We start from the raw sequence: 24,905 nt of genomic DNA, 5'->3' as shown, positions 1-24,905 counted from the left end.
GCTTTTAAGTATTTCCCTTTTTATCTGGTTTTATATTGAATTATTATTGCTCATCAATGTAAAATTTGTAGTTGACTGAAGAGGAGCTATTTTGTATCTGACTACAATGGTTTGTTAAATTATATATGCATTTACATGTTCTCTAAACCAGTATCAAAACAGCTGCTGTGAAAACACCAAAATCAGTCGCTTCAGCTGGTATCAATTTTTAGATCATTTAGTGTATGACCAAATATATATTTCCAGTTCTTCATATACTTTGTGTGCAAAGTAATTAAAGCAACTTCATCTCTCTCCTATTTTTATACTGCTGGGTCAAACTCAGGAGTTTGGAAAGAAATTACTGGACTTATTTAAGTTTGAGATAGTGGAGACTCCCAGGGACTTAATCCCTAGTGGGATTAAGTATTGATCACGTGCCTCAACACATGAGCCAAGGTGTGGAAAAAGGTGTGGGTCATTTTTAGCAGAGGTTTTGGGTGAAACCGTCGTGAGACCTTGCCTCACCCTATCATGTGACTCATTGAGATCACGTGTGTCGAGGTTGAGGTGTCTGGAAGAGATCTCAAAACTGCACCGTAGGTCGCAGACAGTTGGTGTTGTAAACCACCTCTTTTGTTCAAAGATCATTCACTCCTCTTTCAAACCATCTGTCTTCTCTGTCCAAAAAGTGAGCACTGGTATCCTCAAAATAATGACCTTTGACCTTTAGATGCAGATGTCCATCTGAGTCTTGTCCTGTCGAGGTGGCTCTTCTACGTTGTGCTATGCATTTATGGAGTGGCTGGTTGGTTTCTCCGGTGTAGAGGTCTGAGCACTCCTCGCTGCACTGCTTAAAGAAGTCCAGTCTCTTTCTTTCCAAGCTCATTAGACTAACATGATCAGGATGGGTGAGAACCTACACAGACATTTAGACAGGGTCAGGCTGACCTGTGAAGTTCAAACCGAGCTTCAGAATAGGGAAGAAAGGTGATACTTTGCCAGGGGTGTAACTTCCAGGGGGGTTATGACCCCCCCCAATAAAATCAAGAATTATCTTGCATAAATAGGCTGTTGATTTTCTTTACTCATTTCAGTTATTACCAGCAAAATAGTTACATGTTTAATCATCTGGGAATTTACCCAGATTTATTTATTTATTTAGACAGAGATCTTGACCCCCCCAATGTTCAGCACAAAGTTACGTCGATGTACTTTGCATAAACAACAGGAAATAATTCATCCATTATGCATTGTATTTGTGCATCAGGTGTAACAGTGTGGGAGATATTGGCACACTTTGAGCCTAATAGCTCCATCCCTGTATGACCACAGTGTACCCATCTTCTGATGCCAGTTTCCAGCAGGATAATGCAACATGTCCCAAAGCTTAAATGATCTCAAACTGGTTTCTTGAACATAGTAATGGATTCACTGTATTTAAATGGCCTCCACAGTCACCAGATCTCAATCTAATAGAGCATCTTTGGGTTGTGGAGGAACAGGAGATTCACATCATGGATGTGCAGCTGACATTGTTCAAAATCCCGTTTTTTTTGCAAATAATTCTTACATTAATAACTAACAGTATAATGTGATAAAAGCGAATCAATTGATTGACAATTTATTGATCGTATTTATAGATTGATTGATCGTATTGACAGGTGTGACTTCTTGAAACTGCAACAATTTTCTTGAAATGACCTCCAAGACAGAAACTTGAACCTATTTTCTTAATACTGATTTTTTTTATGCCATAAAACTGTGCAGAAAGGAGACCGTCTTCCATTTGGGGTAAATCGATGATGACATGTCCACTGTCACATATAAGCATTTCTACGCGGGTTGTTTATGCAGCTGCACTTCTGCTGTCCAGTGCTCCGCCTTATTTGCGATGTTCAGCATGTTGTGTTTATGTGTCGTTTTCATTTTTTGCTTTGCATCCATAATTTTGCCACAAGTAATGAGCTATATCACAGAAAAACAGCCGATTTACCTCCCTGAGAGCATCAACTGGATTTCACGAGCACAGTAATAAATTTTATTAAATTCTGAACTCAAAATCAGCAGGGGGCAGCAGACACACACACACACACACACACACACACACACACCAATATTTTCTTTAACCGTGAACCATTATGTTCCACATCAAGGTTTACTGATGGATTTAATTTTTCTTCGTTGTTACACTCTGCTCACTCAGTAGTTCCTTCATGCGTTCACACTCTGATAAACAGGTTTTATAACTTCAAGGCACGTGTGTAAAATGATTAATCAGGCTCTCAGTCTGCAAACGTTCTGCTTATCTGTTGTGTTTTGCTTCATTTAAAAGAAAAAAGCAAGCACTTAAAAATAAACTTTGCTGTTGCATTGATATAATTGCTTTGATCCCATGATGAGCAGCAGACTAAAGTGTCCTTTGAGTTAACGTCTGCATGTGTGTGGCACTTCTTTGGGTACACAGAAAGGCTGGAGTAGTCCGCCAGGATGCGGTCCACATTAACCGCCTGTGCTCATCTTATTCTGTGAGAGGAGAGAGATGGTTTAAAATGATCAATAAAGATCCACAGCAGGAGAGGTATAAAATCAAATAATGTGTTTAAGTCAAGACGGGTCGTACTTTCTTGGCTTCGTCCACACACTGCATGTAGGCAGAGGCGATGCGCGAGCAGCACAGAGTCTTTCCCGTGTTCTCCTTGTAGCATTTCAATATCTGGCTCTGCAAGTCTCCACACACTGGCTGGGTGTTAAAACGACTGAGAGAGGGATAAGGAAAATAATATTAAATAACATTTGCCTCATTATTATGATTCAAACTTAACTTACATCAAATAAAAGCTGTAATAAGGCTTACATGATACTACACATAAACAAATTAAAGTGTTCTGACTTACGTGAAACGGCTGAGAGTCTCTTCTTTGCCCTTCCGGAAGCTCTCGACAGAAACTTTGTAAAACTCTGCACACTGCCAAAGTGGTAAAAAACACACACATTACCCTCAACATAACATATCACAACTGCTTCAACAAAATCCCACAAAAAAATTCAGGACGTGACCGCTCCTCAGTGGCCAAAATTTGCATTTAAAGACCCCGAAAACATGTTTTAGCTCAACTCCACGGTCCTCTCACTGGTGTCAGCTGTAAAAGGTGGTGCTACATGTGTCTAAGCTCTAGTTAGGATTCAGACATGTTCGAATTACAGCTTGATGACATTTGTTAAGGTGTTTGATCAGGTACCTATGTCACTGTTAATCGAATGAAAACAAAGCGCAGCATGCTGCTGTATCTTGGATTGGCACACGGGTGCATTTACAATGCAGTTTGATACCTGAAGAAAGTAATTAACAGTTTCAAATAGTTCCAGATATACTGCTGAAAAATTAAAGGATCACTTAATAATTTTAACATCAAGCCCAGAAAGGATTGACGATTTGATAATTTTGGTTTCCACTAACTGGTGTTGTTTCATTTCCTTCTCCACAAATTATGGAAAACAGAGTTGTATAATTCTAACAACTGTCCTCAGGAATCTCTCTCTAGATTTCTTGAAAGACATTCAAAGCCCTTCTTTGGATCCTGGCCTCTTTTTATTCTGCTCTCTGTCAAGATGATCACACACTGCTTCAATAATGTTCAGGTCTGGGCTCTTGGGCAATGTTCCCTCTAAGCTGCGCACGTGCGCAATTGCGCACCTCTGGCACGGTCTCTGCGCACAGAAAATCTGCGTTGCGCACAAAAAAAAATATCTAACCTGAACTGAAATTAAAATTAAAACTTTAACAGTTCTGTTTTGCAGTGTTAGTAAGTGACTGGCTGCTCCCGTATGGGATTAGACTGATGCCACCTTATCCCATAGTCCAGCTAATGATGCGATTCACATTCGTATATACGCAGCCAATCAACGTCGTTGACAGGCTATGACAGCGTCCTTATGTGCTGACACCTGTGTTTTAGCTAGCAAAGCGGCGTGGCTGATGTGGAGTGAAGCCACGTTAATGACAACGTGTACAACCATTGGAGATGTGAGCAGGACAGACGGAACAATTGACGGAAAAAGTGTGGACTTTATACCAGTTTTTAAATTGTGTTGATAGGCCACGTAAAACCAGAGTTATGATAAAAAATATATGCAATGTTTGGTTTTCTTCCTGAATACTGTCATTATTTATATTTACTGCTGGAAGAAACGGTAAAAATGGCGTTTTATAAGGAAAACGCTGGAAAGCGCTCTCCGCCTGTGAGCAAAACCACCCCCCCACCACCACCGTTTCCTATTGGTCGAAAAAAGTACCATGTCGACCAATCAAAAAATGATATGGCAACGTGGCATCTAGTTGTTAAGAAACGGGGGGGGAAGTTTTAGGAGTGAGGGCAGTGTTTTGAGATGTGAGAGATTTGCGACGTTTAGCGCAAATCTTGTGTAGTTAGTGTGTAGTTAGTGTGTAGTGTAGTCAATAGTTTTGTTGTGTGTGTCAGAACAATGAGGCGACTGCTGAGTGTTACAGGTGTTACAGGAGTGATACATCTCCTGTTGTCAGGCCTGCAGGTATCAGGCTGTTGTTCTCCTTTATCTCATAGTGGACAGAAATTATTTTTTGGAGTGGCACAAATAATTTGTGTGGCATCAGATTTGATGCAGAACAGCTGATTGTTCTGTAAATAGTTTGAAATGTTTATTTAAAAACGCCTTGGCTGCATTAAAAAAATAGCTGCAAAAAACTTTGTTGTTTGCCAAACTGAGTTACTTTTTTGAAGAAGTAACTATATAATTAATTGCCCAGCATTGGTCATTATATACTATATTTTGCAGACAGAGAGTTACAGGACTCTCTCCCAGACCACAGACTCATACTCATAATACAAGTCAGAGCTTTATGAAAAAAGAAAGAAAGAAAGTTGTGTTTTCAAAATTGGAGTTCAAGTTATTTTTACTTCCAATAGTGTTAACACAGGTCATGAACAAGATTTTTAACTGCTAAAGCAGTTAATTAAAAGTAGTCTAACATAAATGTAAATGCTGTAATTTGATTATTTTAATAAACCTTGTAACTTGGATGGATTAGATGCTGGCGTGACCACAGTGCACACGTCTGCTGTCGCTCACAGTGGTCCAAGGGATCGCTCAGGGAGTTTGTGTGTTCGCTCAGACACATGAAAAATTAGAGGGAACACTGCTCTTGGGGGGGCAATTCATGAGTGCTAGTCATGGTTAGTCATTGCATGTTTTGTGCAGTGCCTTTGGGATCATTTTCATGCTGAAAAGTCACTTTCCAGATGATACTAGATGGTGGATCAAAATCTGAACGTACTTTTCTGCGTTCATAATTCCATCAGTTTTGACAAAAATCCCCAACACCACCGGCTGAAATGCAGCTCCAAGTGATGACAGAGCAGACACTCACTATTGAACCTCTCTCCTGACCCCTGCTGTACAGATTGATAATCACTTGAAAACAAAAATTTCATTCAAATCTGGGTTCATCACTACATAAGAGCTGCTGCTACTGATTTTCAGCCCATTATCTTGTGTAATCTATCTTACCTTTTTCTCCCTGTTTCCCTGCCTTAAAAATAGCTTCTTGACATCCACCCGTCCACTGAGATCATTTCTAAAATGGCTTCAGCGAACAGCAGACGGATCAGCTGAAAGGCCAAATGAAACTTAGGCCCTTAATTTCTTAATTACATGACGTTCAGATTTTGATCATTTGCTATAGATGCTACAACTTCTTCTTTTGTCCTCAACGTCTCTGGTTACCTTAAATATTTTGAAGGACACACTGAGATTACACAAATTACAAGATAGTTTGGCTTCTTAGAAGCAAAATATAATAAGGGGTGACTCAAGACGTCAGTAAAGATTTTCAAGTTGAACATTTAATTTATCAAGATCTGATGTCTGATTGTGTGTTGAGGGTTGCCTAGATTTTGGAGTAATATACACATGACATTCGATTAGATTACAACTGGAATTTTTCAAAACTAGTTAAAAAGCCAGTTAGTCATACACGTTGTCTTTTGTTTACAGTCTTTTCCCCCCCGGCCACTCGACACATCTCTAGTAAAACATAGTCTCGCTTTAAACCTGTAAGAACTTTAAACATATGAGAATTACTTCAAGTCTCAAAAATGTTAACTAACCTTTGCATCGAGTTTTGCAAGATGTTCCTTGTAGAGAGCATCTCGTTTCTTCAGCTCTTTCTCCTTCTCCTCCAGCTGATGAGCCTGCGATAATTTAACATTCATAGAAGATATCAGCACAGCTCTGAAAACATCATATTGAAATTTTGTAGAGGCCGACACTCAGTTTACATGCGTTTTTTTTGGTCTATTTTTTCTGTTTTTCAAAATAACAGCTGCAAATCATGATTTGCAGCTGTTTGAGAGTGAGGCATGCATGTATGCATCTCTATCGTCCTACCTTCAGCTCCATCCACTGAAACAACAACGCGGCAAAGAAAGAAAAAGAAGCACATTAAAAGGAGGAAAGAGTTTCGTATTTACAGCAGAGTTCCTCACACATTCAACATGCGTGTCTTCCTTTGCTTACATAAAGCTGCACCATGAGCTTCTCATCTTCCGTCTTCATTCGCTCTTTCATGATTGTGTCTGTGAGCTTCTCCGTGCTCGCCGCCCTCTCAGCCTCCAGAATCTTCTTCACCTGCTCCTCCACCCGAGCCCGAGCTGCTGCCCTCGCCTCAGCTCGAACCTGTGCCCTCATCTCCTCCAACCTTCACATGCACAAAGTGCATCTTTTAAAGAACTCAGAGTTAATTAATTGATAAACTGATCAACTGAGAATGCATCAGCAGCAACTCCTCAAGTGTGTAGATATCCTGGGATAATTGTACTTAATTAATAAGAATATATTCTCTGATATTCAAAGTTTTGATTGCAGTTTAACTTTAAAATCTTTGTTATCGGTATTTAAATATTATAATTATTATTGATTTATGGCGTTTTTGGTTAAAAAATGAATAAATTCTAATGTTTTCCTACTAAATAGAATTAGTGACTAAATAATTAATGTGGCATCTTGAGCAGAAATGTGTGCATCGGTACGGATCAACTACAAACCTCTACAGTTATGTTATTATCTTATCAGATGGGACAAATGAGACAGTAAGATTCAAAACTCAGTAAAACATTCAGTCTTGTGTCCTTACTGCCTCTGCAGCGCCTGCCTCTTCTGGTCGATCTCCTCCTTCAGACTTCTCTGCATCTCCTCTTTGAGCTTCTGCCTCAACTCGTCTTCCGACACTTGAGAAGAAACAAACAAAGCAATGACTGTAAACATGTTAAATCTACTGACTTAGTTTGAACTGCTACTAAAAGCCTGAAACTCTTTCCAAATTAAAGCCTCAAACATACCTTGAATATCACTGCCTTAGAACGCTGAAATGAAACTTCTACCAGAAATAATGGTCTGAAATAATGGTTACACATTGGTAATAAGAGAAGCAACAAATGGTGTGTCCCTTTGTACTTATTTTTCTGATATGAGTGCTTGATCTTCTTCACATAGTCAGGGAAGCAGGGAAACGGAGGACCTCACTAGGAGGTAAATCTGCTGAGGTGGTAGGTGGCATGTTCTGGCACACACCACGGTTCGGGTCATTTCCACTGAATGTTCTTCCTCAGAGATTTCAGGATGTTACACTGTAACTCTGTTACTCTGTATTTTAGGCTTGGAAACTGCAAACTGCTGATTTCGGCTCTTGTTAACTGAAATGATCCTCCAGACAAAAGACGGAAATGCTCATTCTCAAATCTTCATACCACCTCAGAGACAAGTGGTTTATTATTGTTATTATTACACTTTTTGGATGCTTTATCAGCTGTATCTCTCTCATATCCTCAGAGTCATGTGATTTGGACTATAATTCTGCATATTTGTGTATCTGACTGAGCAACATTATAAGGTTTGTCCTATTAAGCTGTGAAAAACCTCCATGTCCTTGTAGCCACAGCATGCACTTCAAAGCATCACAACAGCTAATTGGAAATGCCAAAAGATTAGGATGGTTCAGACTCACTTGTCGCAGGTGGAGGTGGTGTTGTGACAACACGTACTTCCTTCTCATCAAAAGGAGGCACAGACGGGTTCTTGGGGGGCTCCTCGGTTGGTGGAGGTGGAGCTAGAGGTGGGTGAGTTGGGACAACAGCTTGCTCCACACAGTGACAGGATGGAGATGTTTCTTCAAAAGAGAGCACTGGAGAAGTTGGTGGAGGAGGTGCTAGAGCGTCCTCTGGAGGAGGTGGAGATTGATCACATGGAGGCTCTGGATCAACAGCTGGAGCCACGACCGGTGCCTCCACTTGACACCACTGGTCCACTTCCTCCACTGGTCCACATGGAGTAGATTCAATCGTGGGTGGAAGTTGGACTGTTTCTACTGGTGGAGGTGATGGGGTAACAGATTCTAAAGGTTCAACAGATTGAGTGACAGTAGCAGGCTCAATAATAGTGGGGGGTGTTTGAGATGAAGGTTCAGGTGGAGCCAGAGATGCTTGAGATGACTCTACAGACGTGGGCAGGATTAAGGTTTCAGCAGAAGGTGGGACTTCAGCAGGGGGTGGAGGAAGGGGTTCTACAGGTGCTTCGACTCCTGGGGAAGGGGTGGATGGAGTTTGAGCTGCAGGCTCTGGAGAGGCTGGAGGAAAGGAGTGAAACTTCACAGGAGGAGGCGGGATGAGCTTAACAGAAGGAGCAGGTTCCACTGTTGGAACTGTGGCTCCCTGAGAAGGAGGAGAAAGAGAAGGAGGTGGTGCTGCGATAACTGTAGGTGGAGGAGGTGATAAGTGTTCCACAGAAGAGGTGGGATCTGGAGAGGCCACTGTTTTCGATGCAGGAGCGAGATGCGGAGAGACGACCTCTGGCGACAGCTTCATCCGCTTGATGACTCGGTCTGACAGCTGACGAAAGAAGAAGAAGAAGAAGAAGAACCGTAAGCGCCACCTGCAGGCCACAAATAGCAAATTCAAATGTTTCCGATGCCGGTGCTGTGTCAGTGAAGTGAAGCTCGACATGTCTGTTTGTTGCAGGGCTCTGCTCTCTATCACAGGTTCAAGTCTTGCGTAAGTAATGTGAAGTTTACGCATCACTGCCATTAAACACTGCAGCGTTATTTCATAAGACTCAGCGAGCCACTGAACAAGTGTCCAATGGCATTTTATATCAAATACATCAGACAATAGGTCTCCTTGTTTCTTGTAAATATAATTTAAAAGATGTTCAAACTGTCTGACTTTTAAAATTTTCTAAGAGAAATTCAGAATAAGAACAAATGAGAAAAAATGTTATTTGATTTGTGCTTTGTCTGTTGAACACCAGCAGTGACATAAACACACATTCAAAATCCAAAGAAACAACTTTGGTACAGCCTTGCTGCCCTTTGAAAAAGTAACAATTACTGAGAAAGATGAAGGCATTAATGGTATGCAACTTTATTTGTTTAGAGTGAAGAACCTATCACTTTTATGCAACAATATTTTTTTAAACAGAGTTCTTATTTTTAATCAAATACCACAACCAAGGCTACATCAGTGGAAAAGTTTAATGACTTTTAAGAAAATAGAAAGCCCAGCAGTAATTATTCTTTTTTAAAATTAATTTACAGCATTGAAAACAGGTCAATCAATTCAATGATATGTCAAACAAAACAATAACTGACAGTTTTTTAAATTGAAATTGTAGAACTTGTTTTTAAAACACAATCTAAAACACCACTGGCTCAAATGAAGCTCCAAACCATGACAGAGCCTCCACCATGCTTTTGCACAGCGGAGGCTCTGTAGACACTTCTCTCCTGACCTCCTCCATAAATTTAAGTCAGCTCCTACTGGAAAATGATATATTTTATTATCTTTTTTTATTGCTATAATTTCATGGAGTAAAATTGAAGCCAGCGATGTCAAACTCATTTTACACTGTTGGCCACATCCAGCCCACTTTGATTTTAATTGGGCTGGACTGGTGAAAATCCCCTCTCTGTCAGTGTAAAGAAATGTAACTGCACACTTAATCCCTGCGATATCTCAATGTAAGAAAAAGAAAGTCTTAGTTTTTCTACACGACAAAGAAACGGTGCTGTAGTTAATAAAAGAAATCTCTCAGCATGACTATTTGGGCTTAAATTGTAACAAATAAAAGTGTAAAATTACAGAAAGATAGGTCATTGCCCAGACTGTCTGGTAATTATAAAGAATAAGATTTTTGTTAATTCACAGAAATGTCCTATTTTATTTATTTGTTTATTTTACTTTACAGTAGACAGATTTTTTTTTTTTTTTTTTAAAGGATTTTCTGTAGAGGATAGTGAGAAAATAGTAACTTTACTGTTTTTTAATTGTTAACTATTACTTTATAACTTGGGTGACAAATACACTGAATAGCAGTTTCTACCCTGTTTTTCTTATATTCTTCTGTAATTATATTTAAACCTTTTCTCTTGACCCTGCAGGGACTTTCACTTAATTTGTTACAATGGCAATAAAGATATTCTGATTCTGTGTAGTATGAATGGTGGCTGGGCTGTCTTTATTAGCAGAATGAGCTGTAACATTTATGAAAATACAGTTCAAAGTCCAAAATAAAAAAAGAATCAACTCCAATCCTGTGGGCCAGACTGGAGTTTTTGCTGTCCGGATTCAGGCACGCGGGTCTAATATTTGACACCCCTGATACAAACCAATGTAAAAGTGCTGTTGTTACACTGTAATGTCACCAATAGAGGTCGATAAAGGTCGCAGATTGATAATCGCATTAATTACCTGAATTAAAGCTGATTTAATTATAGATATGATGCCGTAAAGAATAAACCCATACTTTGGATATTATAGGAATTTAAAGACTTTGTGAAGCAGCACTTCCACACGTATGGGGAATGTAAGGCGAGCATGCCCTTTCTATATTTAACCCCCACACTAAAGGGAAGCCGCCTACTTTATGCGGGGTGATTTTTAGCAGGCTTTAAAAATTGAAAGAAAAAAAAAATACAACAAATTATAATAATAATATTAATAATAATTTAAAAAAGGGCGTCAATGACAGGAAATCACTGACTTGCACTGATGCGCTGTGCAGCCGTGCGCTATAGTGATGGAAGCAGCTCTAAACAAGCCTTCACTCACCCGAATGCCCTTCAGAAAAGTAATTCCTCCGCCTTCATCTTCCCCACTGAATTGACTCGGGCTGTTTCCCCCCATCACTGCCCGTGCTGAAACTACAGCACCCACAGCGTGGATGAGTGCTCAGTGACATAAAACCCAAACAGCTGCCCTTCCCACCGCCGACAGGGAATAACATGAGCAGCCATTGGATGGAGTTAAACACCACCCCCGTGGATTGGTCCAGTGCGCATTAGTCAGTGAAACGTAAGAGAACAGAGTGTCCCAGCTTTAAACATTCATAAAACTCACTTAAAAAAGAAGCATGCACAGAAAAAACAAAAACAAAAAACAGTCTCAGTCTTCAGTTATGTTGCCACTTTAATTTCAGTCGCCAGGGAGTGTAAAGATTTATTGTTGACAAATACACCTGAGACAATATGACAAGGACACGGGGACTATATGCACTGCATAACCTGTCCCCCTATCTAATCACGCAATCTGACTCCAGCAGCTCCTCACGCATGAATCGGTGAAGTCCTTAAAATGAACACGAACCTGGAGCAGCTAGAGGCTAAAAAAATAAATATCCAAACAGCGTCATAGACAAAAAAATAAAAGTGGCACTGAATTTGTGTCTGTGAACGCACCATAACGAGGTACTAATGTTAAAACATGTAAGTATGAGAGTATTCGTATTTTTCCTATTGTTAGCAAATCCAATGAAGACCAAACCCAGAATCTGTGTAGCCAAAGTATTACAACACAACCTTGACCCACACTGTTGCACTGGCTGACAAAGCTCACACCAGACCCCCAATCACACACTTCAAACAGTACCTACAAAATAAAATATTCACTCGTCCTGATAAAAACAGTCTCCAGCTGTATTCAGAAATGATTTAGTTAAATGACACTGGCTGGAAGAGTGGGACTAAGTGTGAAAATCTGACGTTTTGGCCACAGGGGGCAGTAAAACTGTCGACAAAGCATATACATGCTGCAAACAGAGATTTCTTTCCCTTTCAAATCTATCATTATAATTATAACAGATTAAACACTGAAAACATCTTTACCTAGAGTCTGTCAAGTGGAGACAAGGAATGCTTATGGATATTCAAAAAGACAACTTAATCTGACTAATAATCACTCTTCAAGTTTGTGGTAAAATACTTGACAGGAAGCTGTCAGTAAGTCGATTTTACAACTTTCTGCAATCAAGCACAAGAAAAACAAGTTCTGGGGTATGTGATGCCATGCATCTCTTTGGGCCTGGAGAGAGGGTGAAAACTGTCTGTGGGTTCATCACCATAATCAAGCCGTCATGTGATCAAGTATTGTAAAATATTGACTATAGCTGGTTTTAGAGATCTACATCTTCAGTCACAGTGAATGGGCTTGGTGCTTGGAGTCAGAGAGCACAGACAGACAAAATACAGATTCATTCACACGTGGATTCAAAATAAATTAATCCATCAAGAATGAGATCTGGCTCAATTGACTCAAAAAGCTCCTAGCAATAAATCTGTGCTGATTTTTAATAATCGGCCTGGCTGTGAGCAACATCCAAGCTACCTCACATTGATGTCACGGTTCCAATTCAATCAGTTTCATGCATCAGCTACAAAAGGTCTTTAAAACCAGTTTTTAGCTTATTGTGTGGTGAACTCGAGACAAAATGTGCAGCGAGACATGTCTTGGCACAAAAGACCAGATGTAGCAGAGAATGTAAACACTGAACAAAATAGACCCAGATTACGAGAGCTACGGCCGACTAGTTTGTCTCTGTATGTGTGAAGGAACGTTTACTCTGCTGGATTTGATCTGTTCATGGGATTTGCTGACAACAATAAAAATGCAGAACACCACCATCCTTTAAACTTTTCAGGTGGTGTATGACTGCGCACCGTGTAATCAAGTATAAATCTAAATGACCCTAAAACTGCATAAAACTGCTGCAGGATAACAACATCACTCTACATCCAACACGATAACTGATTTTCTGTCCACCGCCAGTCTCTGATTCGTCACTCTGCCTTCTTCTCTTTGGCATCGGGTCCCCGTAGAGCCGCCCGCACGCTGCTCCACACCTCCGTGTACAGAAGAGTACCGACGAAGACCACGGCCGTCCCCACCCAGTGCCAGGTGGTGAAGGGGTTTTGGAAATAAATGATGGAGAAGATGAGGCTGAGGAACTTCCTGAGCGTCACCACCAGCGTGACTGTCAGCGAGGCGCACTCTGTGGTCAGGATGAAAACACCACGGATGCACACGTACCTGAAGAATCGGTTAAAGACTGCAACAAGACTCGAGATACAAAGGACAAAAACCTAATTTCTTCACGTGTTGCTAAGACGGTCTGTATCAATTGACCTCGTTAGCTAAACCACCATTTAATTAATGTTACTTTTCACTATCAGCATTACTGGAGAGATCAGGCAGGGATTAAACAGTTAATAGTGTGATCCCGTGTATAACAGAAATATTCAAACCTAGTTTTGGTAGCAATATAAAATTATTCTGGTAAATTATTGTAGTATTTTTTTTAATTAACATTTTTCCATGAAGCCCATAGTGGATTATTAAGGTTTTATTTTACAGCTTATTTATAGTTTAGTTCCATTAATTAATATTAGTTGACAAATATTTAGGAAAACAACTTAAACTTCCATTTCTTTTTAAAGTAAAAAAATAAGGACTGCTCTTTAGTGTGCTCACTTATATTACTTTGTGTGACGAACTATTTTAGCAGTTGTTACAGCACGAATTTAGATTCTGGGTCAATCTGTTGCTCTTACTGAGACAGCATTATAGTTTACATACATGCTACACAAGCTGAATCCCCATGAATATTTTCTGAATTTCAAATGAATCAGTATATGTACAAGTAATCTCTGTGAACCATAAGCTCCAGTTTCAGACTGCTCTGAACACATGGCTTTGCATTATGTCAAATAAAAAGGATATCACTACCAAAGTTATCTCAGACACGCTTCGGTTCTGAGCACAAAAGCCCCACCCACCTGCTGTACAAGCCTTCTGTTTGCAAAGAGCAGCTAATCAGGAAGCAGCTAAAATATTTAATTTAATACAGTGAATGAGCTGAGAGGCCCAACCAGGAACCAGCATAAGAGTTAAATATTAAAAACAGCGCATAATGGGTCAAATTTGATGAGTAACAAAATGACTTTTCAGTGGTGTTAACACTGCCTTAACATAAGCAGCTTTGCCCAAATAACTCTGCTTTATCATTATAAATAAAGGCAAAGTGAGTAATCAAAATTCAGCTGATGCTCAGAAACAATGAAATTTGATGAGTCAGCTGTTCTACTTAGAGCAAGAAGTGATGTATAAAATTTCAACGATTAAAACCACGCTGTAGTTGACTTTTGGTATAAAATCCAAGCACCTTCGTCCTTTACAGCAGTGCCTTTCATCCCTTTATTTGAACAAAAAAGAAAAACCAGACAAGCCTTCATCAGCACAGAGTTGTCCACCCACTCAGGGGAAACATGAGCTGGCCTCACAACGAGAGGGTATTACTTTACACAGTGCTGTGAGCGTGTTCGGATACTTGATCGCCCGAGAAGCGAAGCTACCATCTGTGGGACTAAGACCTGCTGACTCTGTGAGAATCCCGCCGAGACGTGACTAAAACCACAGGGCTGCTGAAGCGAGGGCCACCTCCGACAGATCCTGTGCTGTGGCGTGAAGAGCTGTTTGTGACACCACTGACACCACAGTTTTTAAGTCCAGTAAGAGCGCGATACTTTCAAACTCAACGGCTGTTCATAATGTCAACAGTGATCATAAACCGGAATTTTGCCGTCTCCCATCGCGGGCTGAATGTGTCTTTAGTGCAAGCTGAGAGAAGATCGATCAAACTAAACCGATTTTTTTTATATGAGCTTTAATAGCACACTCATGTGAAGTGCTCGACAGTTATCTCTGCCTAATTAGATGATTAAACTCTGCTTGGCATGATGGTGTAAACATTTCTTTAAAACTGTCTGTGCTTAATGATATGAACATTATTTTTGCATCTGATGAAGGTCATTTGGACCAAAATTTGTGATTTAATAAAAGAGCAGTAAGCTGAGGTTATAGTTTTTTTTAGCTGCTGGGGGGAAAATGCAAACTATGAACTGTGATATTGTGTTTAGTAGAAAAAGAGAAAAAAAACAGTACAAGCAAACTGCAAAAGCACTTGTTTTGGTAGGATACTGTGTGATGACATTGATCAGCAGGTAGATCCACATTATCGGCACGCTCAGTTCGACCCCAGGAATCAGCACGGGAGCTGCAAAGAAAGTAATCATTGACACCTGTGATGAAAAACGCACTCTGAAAAAGACTCCCAGAATGAACTGATGGCACTCACTGCTCTGACTGAAGAGGATGCAGTGGCTGTAGATATTTGTGGAGAGAAGCAGGAAGCCCGGCAGAGGCAGGCAGTGCTGCAAAAAGTTGCAAAGGAATCATGTTAAAGGATTGCACATTTTAAAACAGCTCCATGAAAACATCTGTGGAGTGAATTCCTGGGCTGCTGGTCCTGGAGGACAACTCACATTGTAGAAGAGCGCCTCTTTGGAGTGTTTTCCATACTTCTTGTACAGCGTCTCCTGAAAAATGCCCATCCTCGCAGACATCAGCAGGGCAAAGGTCAACATGGCGATACCTGAATGCATCCGTACAACATGTGTATGGATTATCCACATGACATGAAGTGTTATGTTTCTATTCTAAACTTCCCACCCCTGCAAATGCCTCCAACACACAAAATGATTGGACAGAAACTTGTGACTTACTACTAAACATACACACCGATATTCACATATCTGCAAAAAGCCAGCATCAGCTGCCACTCACCTATAAGCCAGTGCATAAAGGCATAAAAGCCTTGGTCTTCTGAACCCTCATTTGACACATTCTGCAAAATCAGGAGCACAGTTTATGAGAGCGCACTTAAACAAATGCTAAAATGACTCACAGTCAAACTGCAGCAGTACCCAGTAATCTGCAGCAGCACTCACCACTTGTTTGGCAGACATGATGGTGCAGATGAAGATACCTGCAGAAACTAAGGCTATAGACAGATATTTGCTGGCCGAATATCTGCGGAGAGAGAAGAAAAATGTGGGTAGATTCACTACGACTCTTTTCAACTTTTATTTATACTTGAAAGCTTCCTCTTTTCAATGGCTTCAAACACACAGTGGAAAAAAGTGATTAAAATTGGCATTTTTAAGACCCAAGATGAGCTTTTTCATTGTCGCCACCTTGGTTGAAAAATTGGCTGGGACAAGGAAGGGTGGAACTGACTGTGAAAAGCTGACTCATTAACCACTGAGCAGATAATTCTCCTTTCATAAACATAATATAACCAAGATTTACAAAATAGAATTTATTTGTTACTAAATATAACCAAAACCGAGTGACCGAGAGGGGAACACAGACAGCTTTTTCTCCCATAGACTTTTATAGCATGGAAGTATTTTTGCAACCAAAGCAAGTGTCATCTGATGGCCTTCAGATAGAATGCAGGCGTTTCCACAACAGCTTCCTTTGTCCAACCTGGCAGCTATGTCCATCTTTAAAACTGTCAATGTATAAAATATAAGGATGGGCACCACTACAAACTTTCAAGATAATGAAGATGAATGTGTAAACCACACTGTCGTAGTAAAACTGCTCCAACAGGATCTGGTAAAGATGATTTTATTTCTATAAAACAGTCAAATTTGTGGAACACGGGATTATCTTTGTGAAATATGAATGAATCAGTCCAGATGCTGGGATTTTTGCAACTGTCTGTCCACGGAATAAAACCCTGATCATTATAATCTCTGTCTCTGAACAACAGCAAAAAATTGATCCTATTAGTATTTAATCAAAGTCTGTGGTCATTAAGTACACTCCATGAAGCGTTCTGGTTGTTAAATTTACAAAGTCAAAAACATAGTGGGGAAACGTGTACGTTGTTAGAGGATGCTGGGTACCTTTTCTTCAGGATGATTATTCCCAGGATCATGTTAGCGATTAGTGATCCCTACAGAGAAACAAGACGACAGTTCAGAGATCAGGCTTTGGTGAAGGAAATGATGGTCAGTGATAACAGGAAACATTCAAGAGTCATAGTGTGAAACTTACTGATCTAAAGATCATGTGTAGAGGCATGGCGATGTTGAAGTTGAGAGCGTAGTTGTTGATCACACTGACAGTGAAGAACATGGTCACCATGATCACATAGTTACTGAAAAAAATAAATCAATAAGGGACAATGTGATTCAGTGTCAGCTTTAAAAAGTCACCAGCTGAAGAATATTCACATCAATCTTTTTTGTTAATAAATTATTTAATTTTCACCTGATAGGTATTGCTGGTTTCTTGCGTCCAAAGTTTGTTTCAAAGATGAAACCTTCCAATGCGATGAAGACAAACTGAGCAAAGGTGACTATGTTGCCGCATCCTGGAAAATCTCTATGAAAAAAAGAAAAGAAAAAGAGCTAAGAGTTAATTAATAATGTATCATTTAATGCTAACGACAGACATTTCAAAAATTAATACACTGAAAAAAAGAACAGAGCAATATGTGTATAACTTTTTCTCTAATCTACATACCCACTTAGTATAATTGAATGACATTATGTAACAGTAATGAAAATAAAAACTAGCCTTAAAATAAATGTGCTAAAAGAAAATAAAGATAGAAGTAAAGCTTTAGTTTTAGTCTTTGGTAATGTGGCCCAATCTATGGCTACTATACCATGAACAGGCTTTTATATGGCTGTTTCTAGACATTGGGATATCTACATGAATATGAGCCAGGTGCCTGCACAAGTGCTTTGATTATTATTCAGAACTTCTTAAATTTACACTCTGATTTAAACCCAGCCTCGCCTGTATGGTCGGACAACTTTCACAGGTAAGGAAGGGGGATAAAAACATAAACAACCAAAACAATGTGCTGACAGACACCCCTAATATAGGTGTGTGACACTGTGCATACACACAGTCACAGTCACCGGACACTTTATTTGGAATACCTGTTCAGCTCTTGTTAATTAAATTATCTCATCAGCCAATCACAGGTACCTTGTTAAATCTGTTGCCAGGGAGAATTAAACAGTTCTGAAGGCAAAAGGTCCAAACTTGGACCTTTCGCAAAGTGTATCAAATAAGTGTGCAGTGAATGTATTTCCATAGAATGTCACTAACTACAGGAAAACACTCGCATATCTTTTTCTACTGCATGGAAACTTAACTCAGTAACACTGACCAACAGCGGATAACACAGAAACACCGAATAACCACAGAAGCACAAAGTACAAATCAAAAGACTGAACGGACACAGCGATGCTGCTCTGCTACATATACTGCACGCAGCATTGACAGTTTTCTCGTTAACACCATCCATTAACTATGTGAGGTCAGGAGTAACTTAAAAATGTCTTGATCAAGTATGATTTAAGAAGCAAAAATCGTTGAAAACGACAGTTAAAATTATTCAGGAGGAGAAAGGTAGCTTAGTAACACTTAGACAAACAACATGCAAATGAGACTACACTTCCTGTATGAATTCAGTAAAAACACCTGTGCAATGACGAATCTAAAAACAAAATGTTCACACAGACGTTTGTGAAGTAAAGTCTTCATGAGTCATTGGTGTAGACACGGTGTAAGTTTCTCACTGACCTCACAAGCAGCTCCAGAAACACCACATTGCTACAACAGCCGACAAAAACAAGAACAACGGCAAACACGGGCCCCATGGTGTTCACGGCGGGAAAAACTCGATGGAAGATGTCACTTAATCAAACGGGACAATGAATGGAGCATGTTTGCATAACGGCAGCGGTTTGCGTGTCCGACTTCTTGTGCTTTCACACAAACTCCGGTTTCAGCTGAACACGTCTGAATCCGAGATTTCGCTCTTCCTTGTTCCAGGTGCTTCATGGGAGTTGTAGTTTATTTAAAAAAAAACAGGAAAAGGGGTTTCCCGTGTGCGTAATATTTATAGTTTCGTGTAACACATTACGAATTAAAAACACGTATTGTACTCGAAGCAACACTACATGTGAAAATTAGTGAAAAATGTAACAAACGAATGAATAAATAGGCTTTCAGCGTAATCACGGCGCAGCTCTGACGACACGCATGCGCAGCTCATTACAGACTGAAAAATAATAAGATATACCACTCTGCCTCATTTTATAGGTACATGAAGCCACGCAAGGCTGTTGGAGCAGGGGAGTTGCTCACTATGAACTATGATGGTACAAATTTTGGTATCGATTTGATACCAAGTAAATACAGGCAGATTATTACTGATACTATTACTTTTAATCTATGAAGGGAGTTTATATAGGGAAGAGCAGGGTGCTGGGATTTATGACATGAGTCATCATCCATTTGCAAATTTTGAAAAGATTTAAATCACTGTGGTTTTACTTTGCATAATAAAAAGTTGACACAATCAGCGTTTCATGGATTTTGACAATGACTTTTTTGGAGAGCTGGAATGTAAATATGCCTGTCTCTGACGGACTTTGTTTTTAAATGTGTTATAGGCTATAGATAAAATAGATGTGACAGTCAAGCCAAAAAAGGTTCAGACATTTTTCTTTTTTCAATTTTTTTAATTAAAAAAATTAACACAATTAATGGTCTACATACTAAACTTAAGGGATAAAAATAAAGTACTGATTATATCGTGCTATCATCGATCCCATATCAATAACATTTACAATTTGAAACATCTAATAATTATCTTATATGACACCTTATATAATTTTGGACTACAACTGTCTTACAGTTGAATAATTACAAACAGCCAAATAAATCAAATTAATAAGACCAAAGGATAATAAGTAGGTTTTTTTTCTAAACGCGCATACACAGACAGCTGAATTGGCAGTGTGTGTGTTGGATCAGTGAGTGTCAGCATAGACGATCTTTGCTGGAGTGCGTGTATACGTGGCTCCGGCTGACGTGGTTGCGTAATGAACCGCTACCTTTGCCTCCACCACTGCTACTGCCGCTTGTAGCATCAACACTTTGGCTACGCTGCTTTCGTAAAGCTGCCAGTTTGAGTCGTTGCAACCTCTGAGTGATTGGACAGAGTCTTCAGCGGATACCAAAATGATTTCGCTCACGGATTCACAAAGTAAGAGCCGCTTCTGTTTCTCTGCTGTTCTTTGTCTTTCTGGTGTTTCTGTGCGAAACCGGGTTTAGCTGAATGTACGAAGCCAGCAGCTCAAACACGATTGGCTGAGAGCAACGCTACGTCACCACGTGAAGTAGCTGTAAAGGGGAACTATTTTTTTTTTCTTTTTCACTTGTTTCTTGTTAAAAAGACAAAACAAAATGTATATTGAGCACGGCCAAAGTGTAAACCAACGAGGTTAGCGTATGTGCAAGAGTCATTTAACTTCTTGTTGTTGTTTTTTTGTTTGTTTGCTTGTTTTTTTGGGGGGGGGTTTACACTTGGCTGTGTGATGTCAGCACAGAAGTCCCACCTACCCTACCTGCTGTTCAAACCTTCTGTTTGCAAAGGGCAGCCAATAATAAGAAAGCTTGCTTAAAATGAGAGGGATAGAATAAAAAAAAACATCAGACAGCTGGCTAATTCAGAGTCCCACTGTAAGATAAACAAGGCTTATTTTGGACTGGATCATGCAAAGCTGCCCTGTAATAAAATGTGAAGCTGGAAATGAATATGAATACCCCCCCTTAATGAATAGTCATTCTGCATTTCTTTAATAAAGTTCAAATCCATGTAAACCAAAGTAGATCATGCGACTTATTAATGACTTCTTTCTTTTTCTTGCTCTCTGCAGAGATTGGGATGGGACTGACGGGGTTTGGTGTGTTTTTCCTCTTCTTTGGGATGATGCTGTTTTTTGATAAAGCTCTCCTTGCCATTGGAAATGTGAGTTGATGGCTTTTGGGTTTATTGATATATCAGAGTAATACCTTTATTGTTGATTGCCGTTTGGCTGTTGGTCCATACGATCACATTTGCTGATGTGAGTGGAAGTTGATCTATTCCTTGCTGCTCTAGAAGAGGGCAGTAAAAAGGAAACCGATGTTAAAAAATGAATGTTTATATCAGGTAAATTATTAGTTTAAAAATTGCTGTGAGCACAGAACTATATAATCAGTGCCTACCTAGTAATTATACCAGTGTGAAAGTCAACCCTATATAACCTAAAAGATGTTGGGCTTATGACATGTTGTTTCCTGTGCAGATTCTGTTTGTCTCCGGACTGTCGTTCGTCATCGGCCTCGAGCGTACCTTCAGGTTTTTCTTCCAGAGGCACAAACTAAAAGCCACCAGCTTCTTCTTGGGAGGAGTGCTGGTGGTTCTGCTTGGCTGGCCGATTGTTGGGGTCGTTCTGGAGATCTACGGTTTCTTCCTCTTATTCAGGTCAGCTCAGTCAGAAAGGGCTCACCTCCTTTTCCTCTTCTTTCTCTTTTGGCTGCTCCCTATTAGGGGTTGCCACGGTGGATCATTTACCTGAATCTCACCCTATACCTAACATCCTTTGTCTGTCACCCCAATCCCTCTGCATGTCCTCCTTCACTATATCAATGAACCTCCTCTGCCGTCTTCCTTCTTTCCTCCTGCCTGGCAGCTCCATATTCAACATCTTTTGTCCAGTATATCCACTATCTCTCCACTGCACATGTCCAAAACATCTGAGCCCTTCAACACTCATTTGTATCAATTTACAAGTCTCACTTTATTCTTGCACTCGTTAACAGGGGATTCTTCCCAGTGGCAGTCGGATTCATCAGACGAGTGCCCGTGCTCGGGTCTTTGCTCAGCTTACCGGGGATCAGTTCGGTAAGTGTCACTCTTGGGCACTTTAACCTTGATAAGGGTCACTAATCACAAATATTGTTTAGCGTTATAAGGCTTTCAATGACATTTGTCTGCAAGACTAACAGTAAATAAACACTGTCTGAATTTGATGAAACTTGGTGGAGAGGTGGAGCATGTTCAGAGGAAGGATCCACTAATCTTTGATCCAGTAATAATAAAAGTTGGTCATGGTGGAGAAGGTGCTCTCTGAGTGCTGTTGTAGTTTTCTTTTATGCAAGCCTCTCTGGTTGCAGTAAGAAGTCAGATTCTATAGAAGTGGATGAGAAAATGGCTTCTGGCTCTCTTGCTTAGGTTACGGTCTCAGTTGCTACTTTCAGGTTTCATTAAATACAACATGATGTCAACTGTGTACATAAGATTCCAGCTGGAGTTGAAATAGCAGGGTACGCCACCTACATTGTGGCCGAGTCACTCAGATTCATGGTCTGATCCGCACCTTGCATCTATTTAAGCTCAAGGCCTGGAAGCAGAATTTTGCTAATCAAAGGGTGATGTCACAGTGGCCTCCTCCATCTTTTAAATACAGTCTTTGGCAGACATGGAAAAATCCGGTATTTGCAGCCTGTTGGCCAAAATATCATGCAAGTATAATTATATGAATACGAAACTATTTTGTTTCATTTGTGCTAAATAAAATTCAGTTTACCATCATATATGACTAAAATACACCATTTAAAGTCTTGCATTTGAGAAGCTGGAACCAGGGATTTGTTTTCTTTATTCGTATTTGAATAATGTTAAGTGCAAAGAATTGATTATCAAAATATTTGGAGATTAGTTCTCTAAGCTAAACATGAACTTTTTCCAGTACTTTCAGATGATACAAATGGCATTTACGGCAAAAAGCAGCTGAAAGTTTTTAAAGAAGCTGATATTACTTTGTTGATCTATGTGGGCTTTAAAGATTTTTTTAGAGTGAAATGGCTCCAAAAGCTGAGGAAGATTTTTTTAGATGAGATCGCGGCTGGTCTCTCTCTCATCTAGTCTAATAACAGGGTCCCTGTTGTCCTGAGCACGATCTCATGGGATTCCCCACTCAGTCTCTTGTCTGTGAAGCCTTTTGTAGCTTCTTGGAAACCGTCAGCATCCAGGATCAGTTAATTCTGCCGTGGTCGCTAATATTTTACAGCTGTTTACCAATATAAAAACCTCACTGCATTATCAACATCATCATCCTTACATGTTCTGCTTTATTCCTGTTATTTTAAATCATCCTTCGCATAACAACTCATAAATAATTCTGCCCTTTTTCTTGTTTTATTTCAGCTGGTGGACAAAATTGGTGAGAGCAACACGATGGTATAACGAAGAGGACAGTTTCAGCGTTTCTTACCGTCTCATGGTGACTGTATATTTTGACCATTGCCATTCCAGAGCTGTGAATCCAAACATTACTCTGCACAAAAGACCCACGCATCTGTGGATGTCTGACTGACTGTACATTTAATTCTATTAGAGGGAAACTGTTTCTATCTGACTGCTACTGGATAACATTACCAAGAGATCCTTTTTTTTTTTTTTTTTTTTTAAGGCTGAAAGCAGTTTCTCTTTTATGTCATTCCACTCTGATATTTATGGACTGATAATCTGGGACCACTGGATTAATTTGGAGGACAGTGACAGCATCTGTGTGCCTGAACAGACACTGAGGGCCTTTTTTTTTTTTTTTTTTTCCTCCATGAAGAGTTAGTGGAATTTTATACTTAAAATGTGCGGTTGAGCTAAATGTGGCAGAAATGTAAAAACAGTTTATATTGTCCTGGATGGAAATGTTTAACTGTAACTTTTCTAAGCGCTTGAAATAAAGTGTGCGTTTTATAAATTTTGTTTGTAGTATAAGTAATTTAGATGTCCCAGATCTTACCTGCGTTTTGGGTAATAACAGTATGATTTGCTAAAAGAAGCCCAGCTCCATCTTCTATTCATGGACTCTACTAGAAGAACTTTACATGGTTCACCCATACTGGGCCTTGGTGAAGCTCCTCTAATGCACACGTTCTCTGAAACAAGCTATTTTACCCTTTAATGCACAGGTGTCGAACTTCAGTCCTCGAGGGCCGGTGTCCTGAAACGTTTCCATGTGTCACTGCTGCAGCACACCTGAATAAAATCAGTAGGTCATTAGACTTTATAGAACTTGACCGCATGCTGAGGTGGCAATTCATCCATTTGATTCATGTTACAGCAGCTCATGAGTAAATGAACATGGTACAATAAAAGTACTTCTTTCTTTTTTTTTCAAAAAACTTATATTTACTTACATTTATTTAAACTTGAGTACGGTTAGGTGTTGCCACCTGAGCATGGAGTCAAGTCTTGCTGATGACCTACTAATTTTATTCAGGTTGTTGCAGCAGGGACAAATATAAAACTCCAAAGGTTGATTCTGTTCATCTGGTCGTAGCATTTTCAACGGGAGAAACGTTTCGTCAATCATCCAAGTGACTTCTTCAGTCTCAGCTGACTGCAGGTTTCCCCAATCTGATTGAGAATGCATCAAGACATATTTAAAAGTTTCAGGACACCGGCCCTTGAGGACTGGAGTTTGGCACCCCTGCTTTAATGCTTCGGTCACAAAGGAAGAAGGCGGCTGGAGACTGTATGATCGTGTGCAGTAAACCAATCTCATTGTCTTGGTTGCTTCAGAGGCAGGGACCAGGACTGCAACCACTTGTAGTCAGTTGCTGGATTCAAAGGTGGCAATACAACAGCATTAAATGGATTCAGTCTGCTATCAGTGTACGATTGAGTGTGCTCAAGTTGGCATCCACATGCAATCTGTTTGTGATAATACGGTGGTTATACTCCATAATATATATAAGATTTACTAGCATAAATTTCCAAATTTGTTGCCATGTATATAAACAGAAGTTAATTTAAACTATTTAGATTCAGAGTCCAGCTGAAAACCCATTGATTTGAAC

General features: G+C 39.8%; 3 protein-coding genes across 6 annotated transcripts; 1 reads left to right on the top strand and 2 right to left on the bottom strand.

The window, feature by feature from the left end:
- Window positions 1–1,997: 1,997 nt before the first annotated feature.
- Window positions 1,998–11,336, bottom strand: LOC100707007 (vegetative cell wall protein gp1). 2 transcript variants are annotated; one of them, XM_003443995.4, is made up of 9 exons: window positions 11,118–11,336; window positions 8,021–8,900; window positions 7,151–7,244; window positions 6,535–6,715; window positions 6,406–6,420; window positions 6,126–6,209; window positions 2,877–2,947; window positions 2,603–2,738; window positions 1,998–2,505 (listed from the first exon to the last, which is right to left on the bottom strand). In XM_003443995.4, exons 1-9 carry the CDS (start codon window positions 11,190–11,192, stop codon window positions 2,482–2,484), a joined length of 1,560 nt encoding a protein of 519 aa, XP_003444043.2. In that variant the 5' UTR covers window positions 11,193–11,336; the 3' UTR covers window positions 1,998–2,481. The 2 variants fall into 2 exon arrangements, with proteins under 2 accessions (XP_003444043.2, XP_005451018.1); XM_005450961.3 differs by lacking the exon at window positions 6,406–6,420.
- Window positions 11,337–11,461: 125 nt separating this feature from the next.
- slc35b4 (solute carrier family 35 member B4) lies at window positions 11,462–24,045 on the bottom strand. Of its 2 annotated transcripts, none has more exons than XM_019361741.2 (10): window positions 23,846–24,045; window positions 17,460–17,573; window positions 17,244–17,346; window positions 17,093–17,142; window positions 16,127–16,208; window positions 15,963–16,023; window positions 15,662–15,771; window positions 15,475–15,550; window positions 15,318–15,393; window positions 11,462–13,370 (listed from the first exon to the last, which is right to left on the bottom strand). In XM_019361741.2, exons 1-10 carry the CDS (start codon window positions 23,941–23,943, stop codon window positions 13,121–13,123), a joined length of 1,020 nt encoding a protein of 339 aa, XP_019217286.1. In that variant the 5' UTR covers window positions 23,944–24,045; the 3' UTR covers window positions 11,462–13,120. The 2 variants fall into 2 exon arrangements, with proteins under 2 accessions (XP_019217286.1, XP_005451017.1); XM_005450960.3 differs by lacking the exon at window positions 23,846–24,045 and adding an exon at window positions 18,789–19,263.
- Window positions 20,063–23,807, top strand: LOC100702173 (vesicle transport protein GOT1B). Of its 2 annotated transcripts, XM_005450959.4 has the most exons (6): window positions 20,063–20,259; window positions 20,933–21,024; window positions 21,344–21,522; window positions 21,861–21,942; window positions 23,248–23,323; window positions 23,513–23,807. In XM_005450959.4, exons 1-5 carry the CDS (start codon window positions 20,235–20,237, stop codon window positions 23,284–23,286), a joined length of 417 nt encoding a protein of 138 aa, XP_005451016.1. In that variant the 5' UTR covers window positions 20,063–20,234; the 3' UTR covers window positions 23,287–23,323; window positions 23,513–23,807. The 2 variants fall into 2 exon arrangements, with proteins under 2 accessions (XP_005451016.1, XP_003443938.1); XM_003443890.5 differs by having other exon boundaries at window positions 20,068–20,259; window positions 23,248–23,803.
- Window positions 24,046–24,905: the final 860 nt, after the last annotated feature.

The sequence above is a fragment of the Oreochromis niloticus genome, linkage group LG7 (assembly GCF_001858045.2).
Source record: "Oreochromis niloticus isolate F11D_XX linkage group LG7, O_niloticus_UMD_NMBU, whole genome shotgun sequence".
NCBI classification, from domain to species: domain Eukaryota; kingdom Metazoa; phylum Chordata; class Actinopteri; order Cichliformes; family Cichlidae; genus Oreochromis; species Oreochromis niloticus.
The sequence above is the reverse complement of the archived record's forward strand: the minus strand, read 5'-3'. Positions and strand labels throughout refer to the sequence as shown.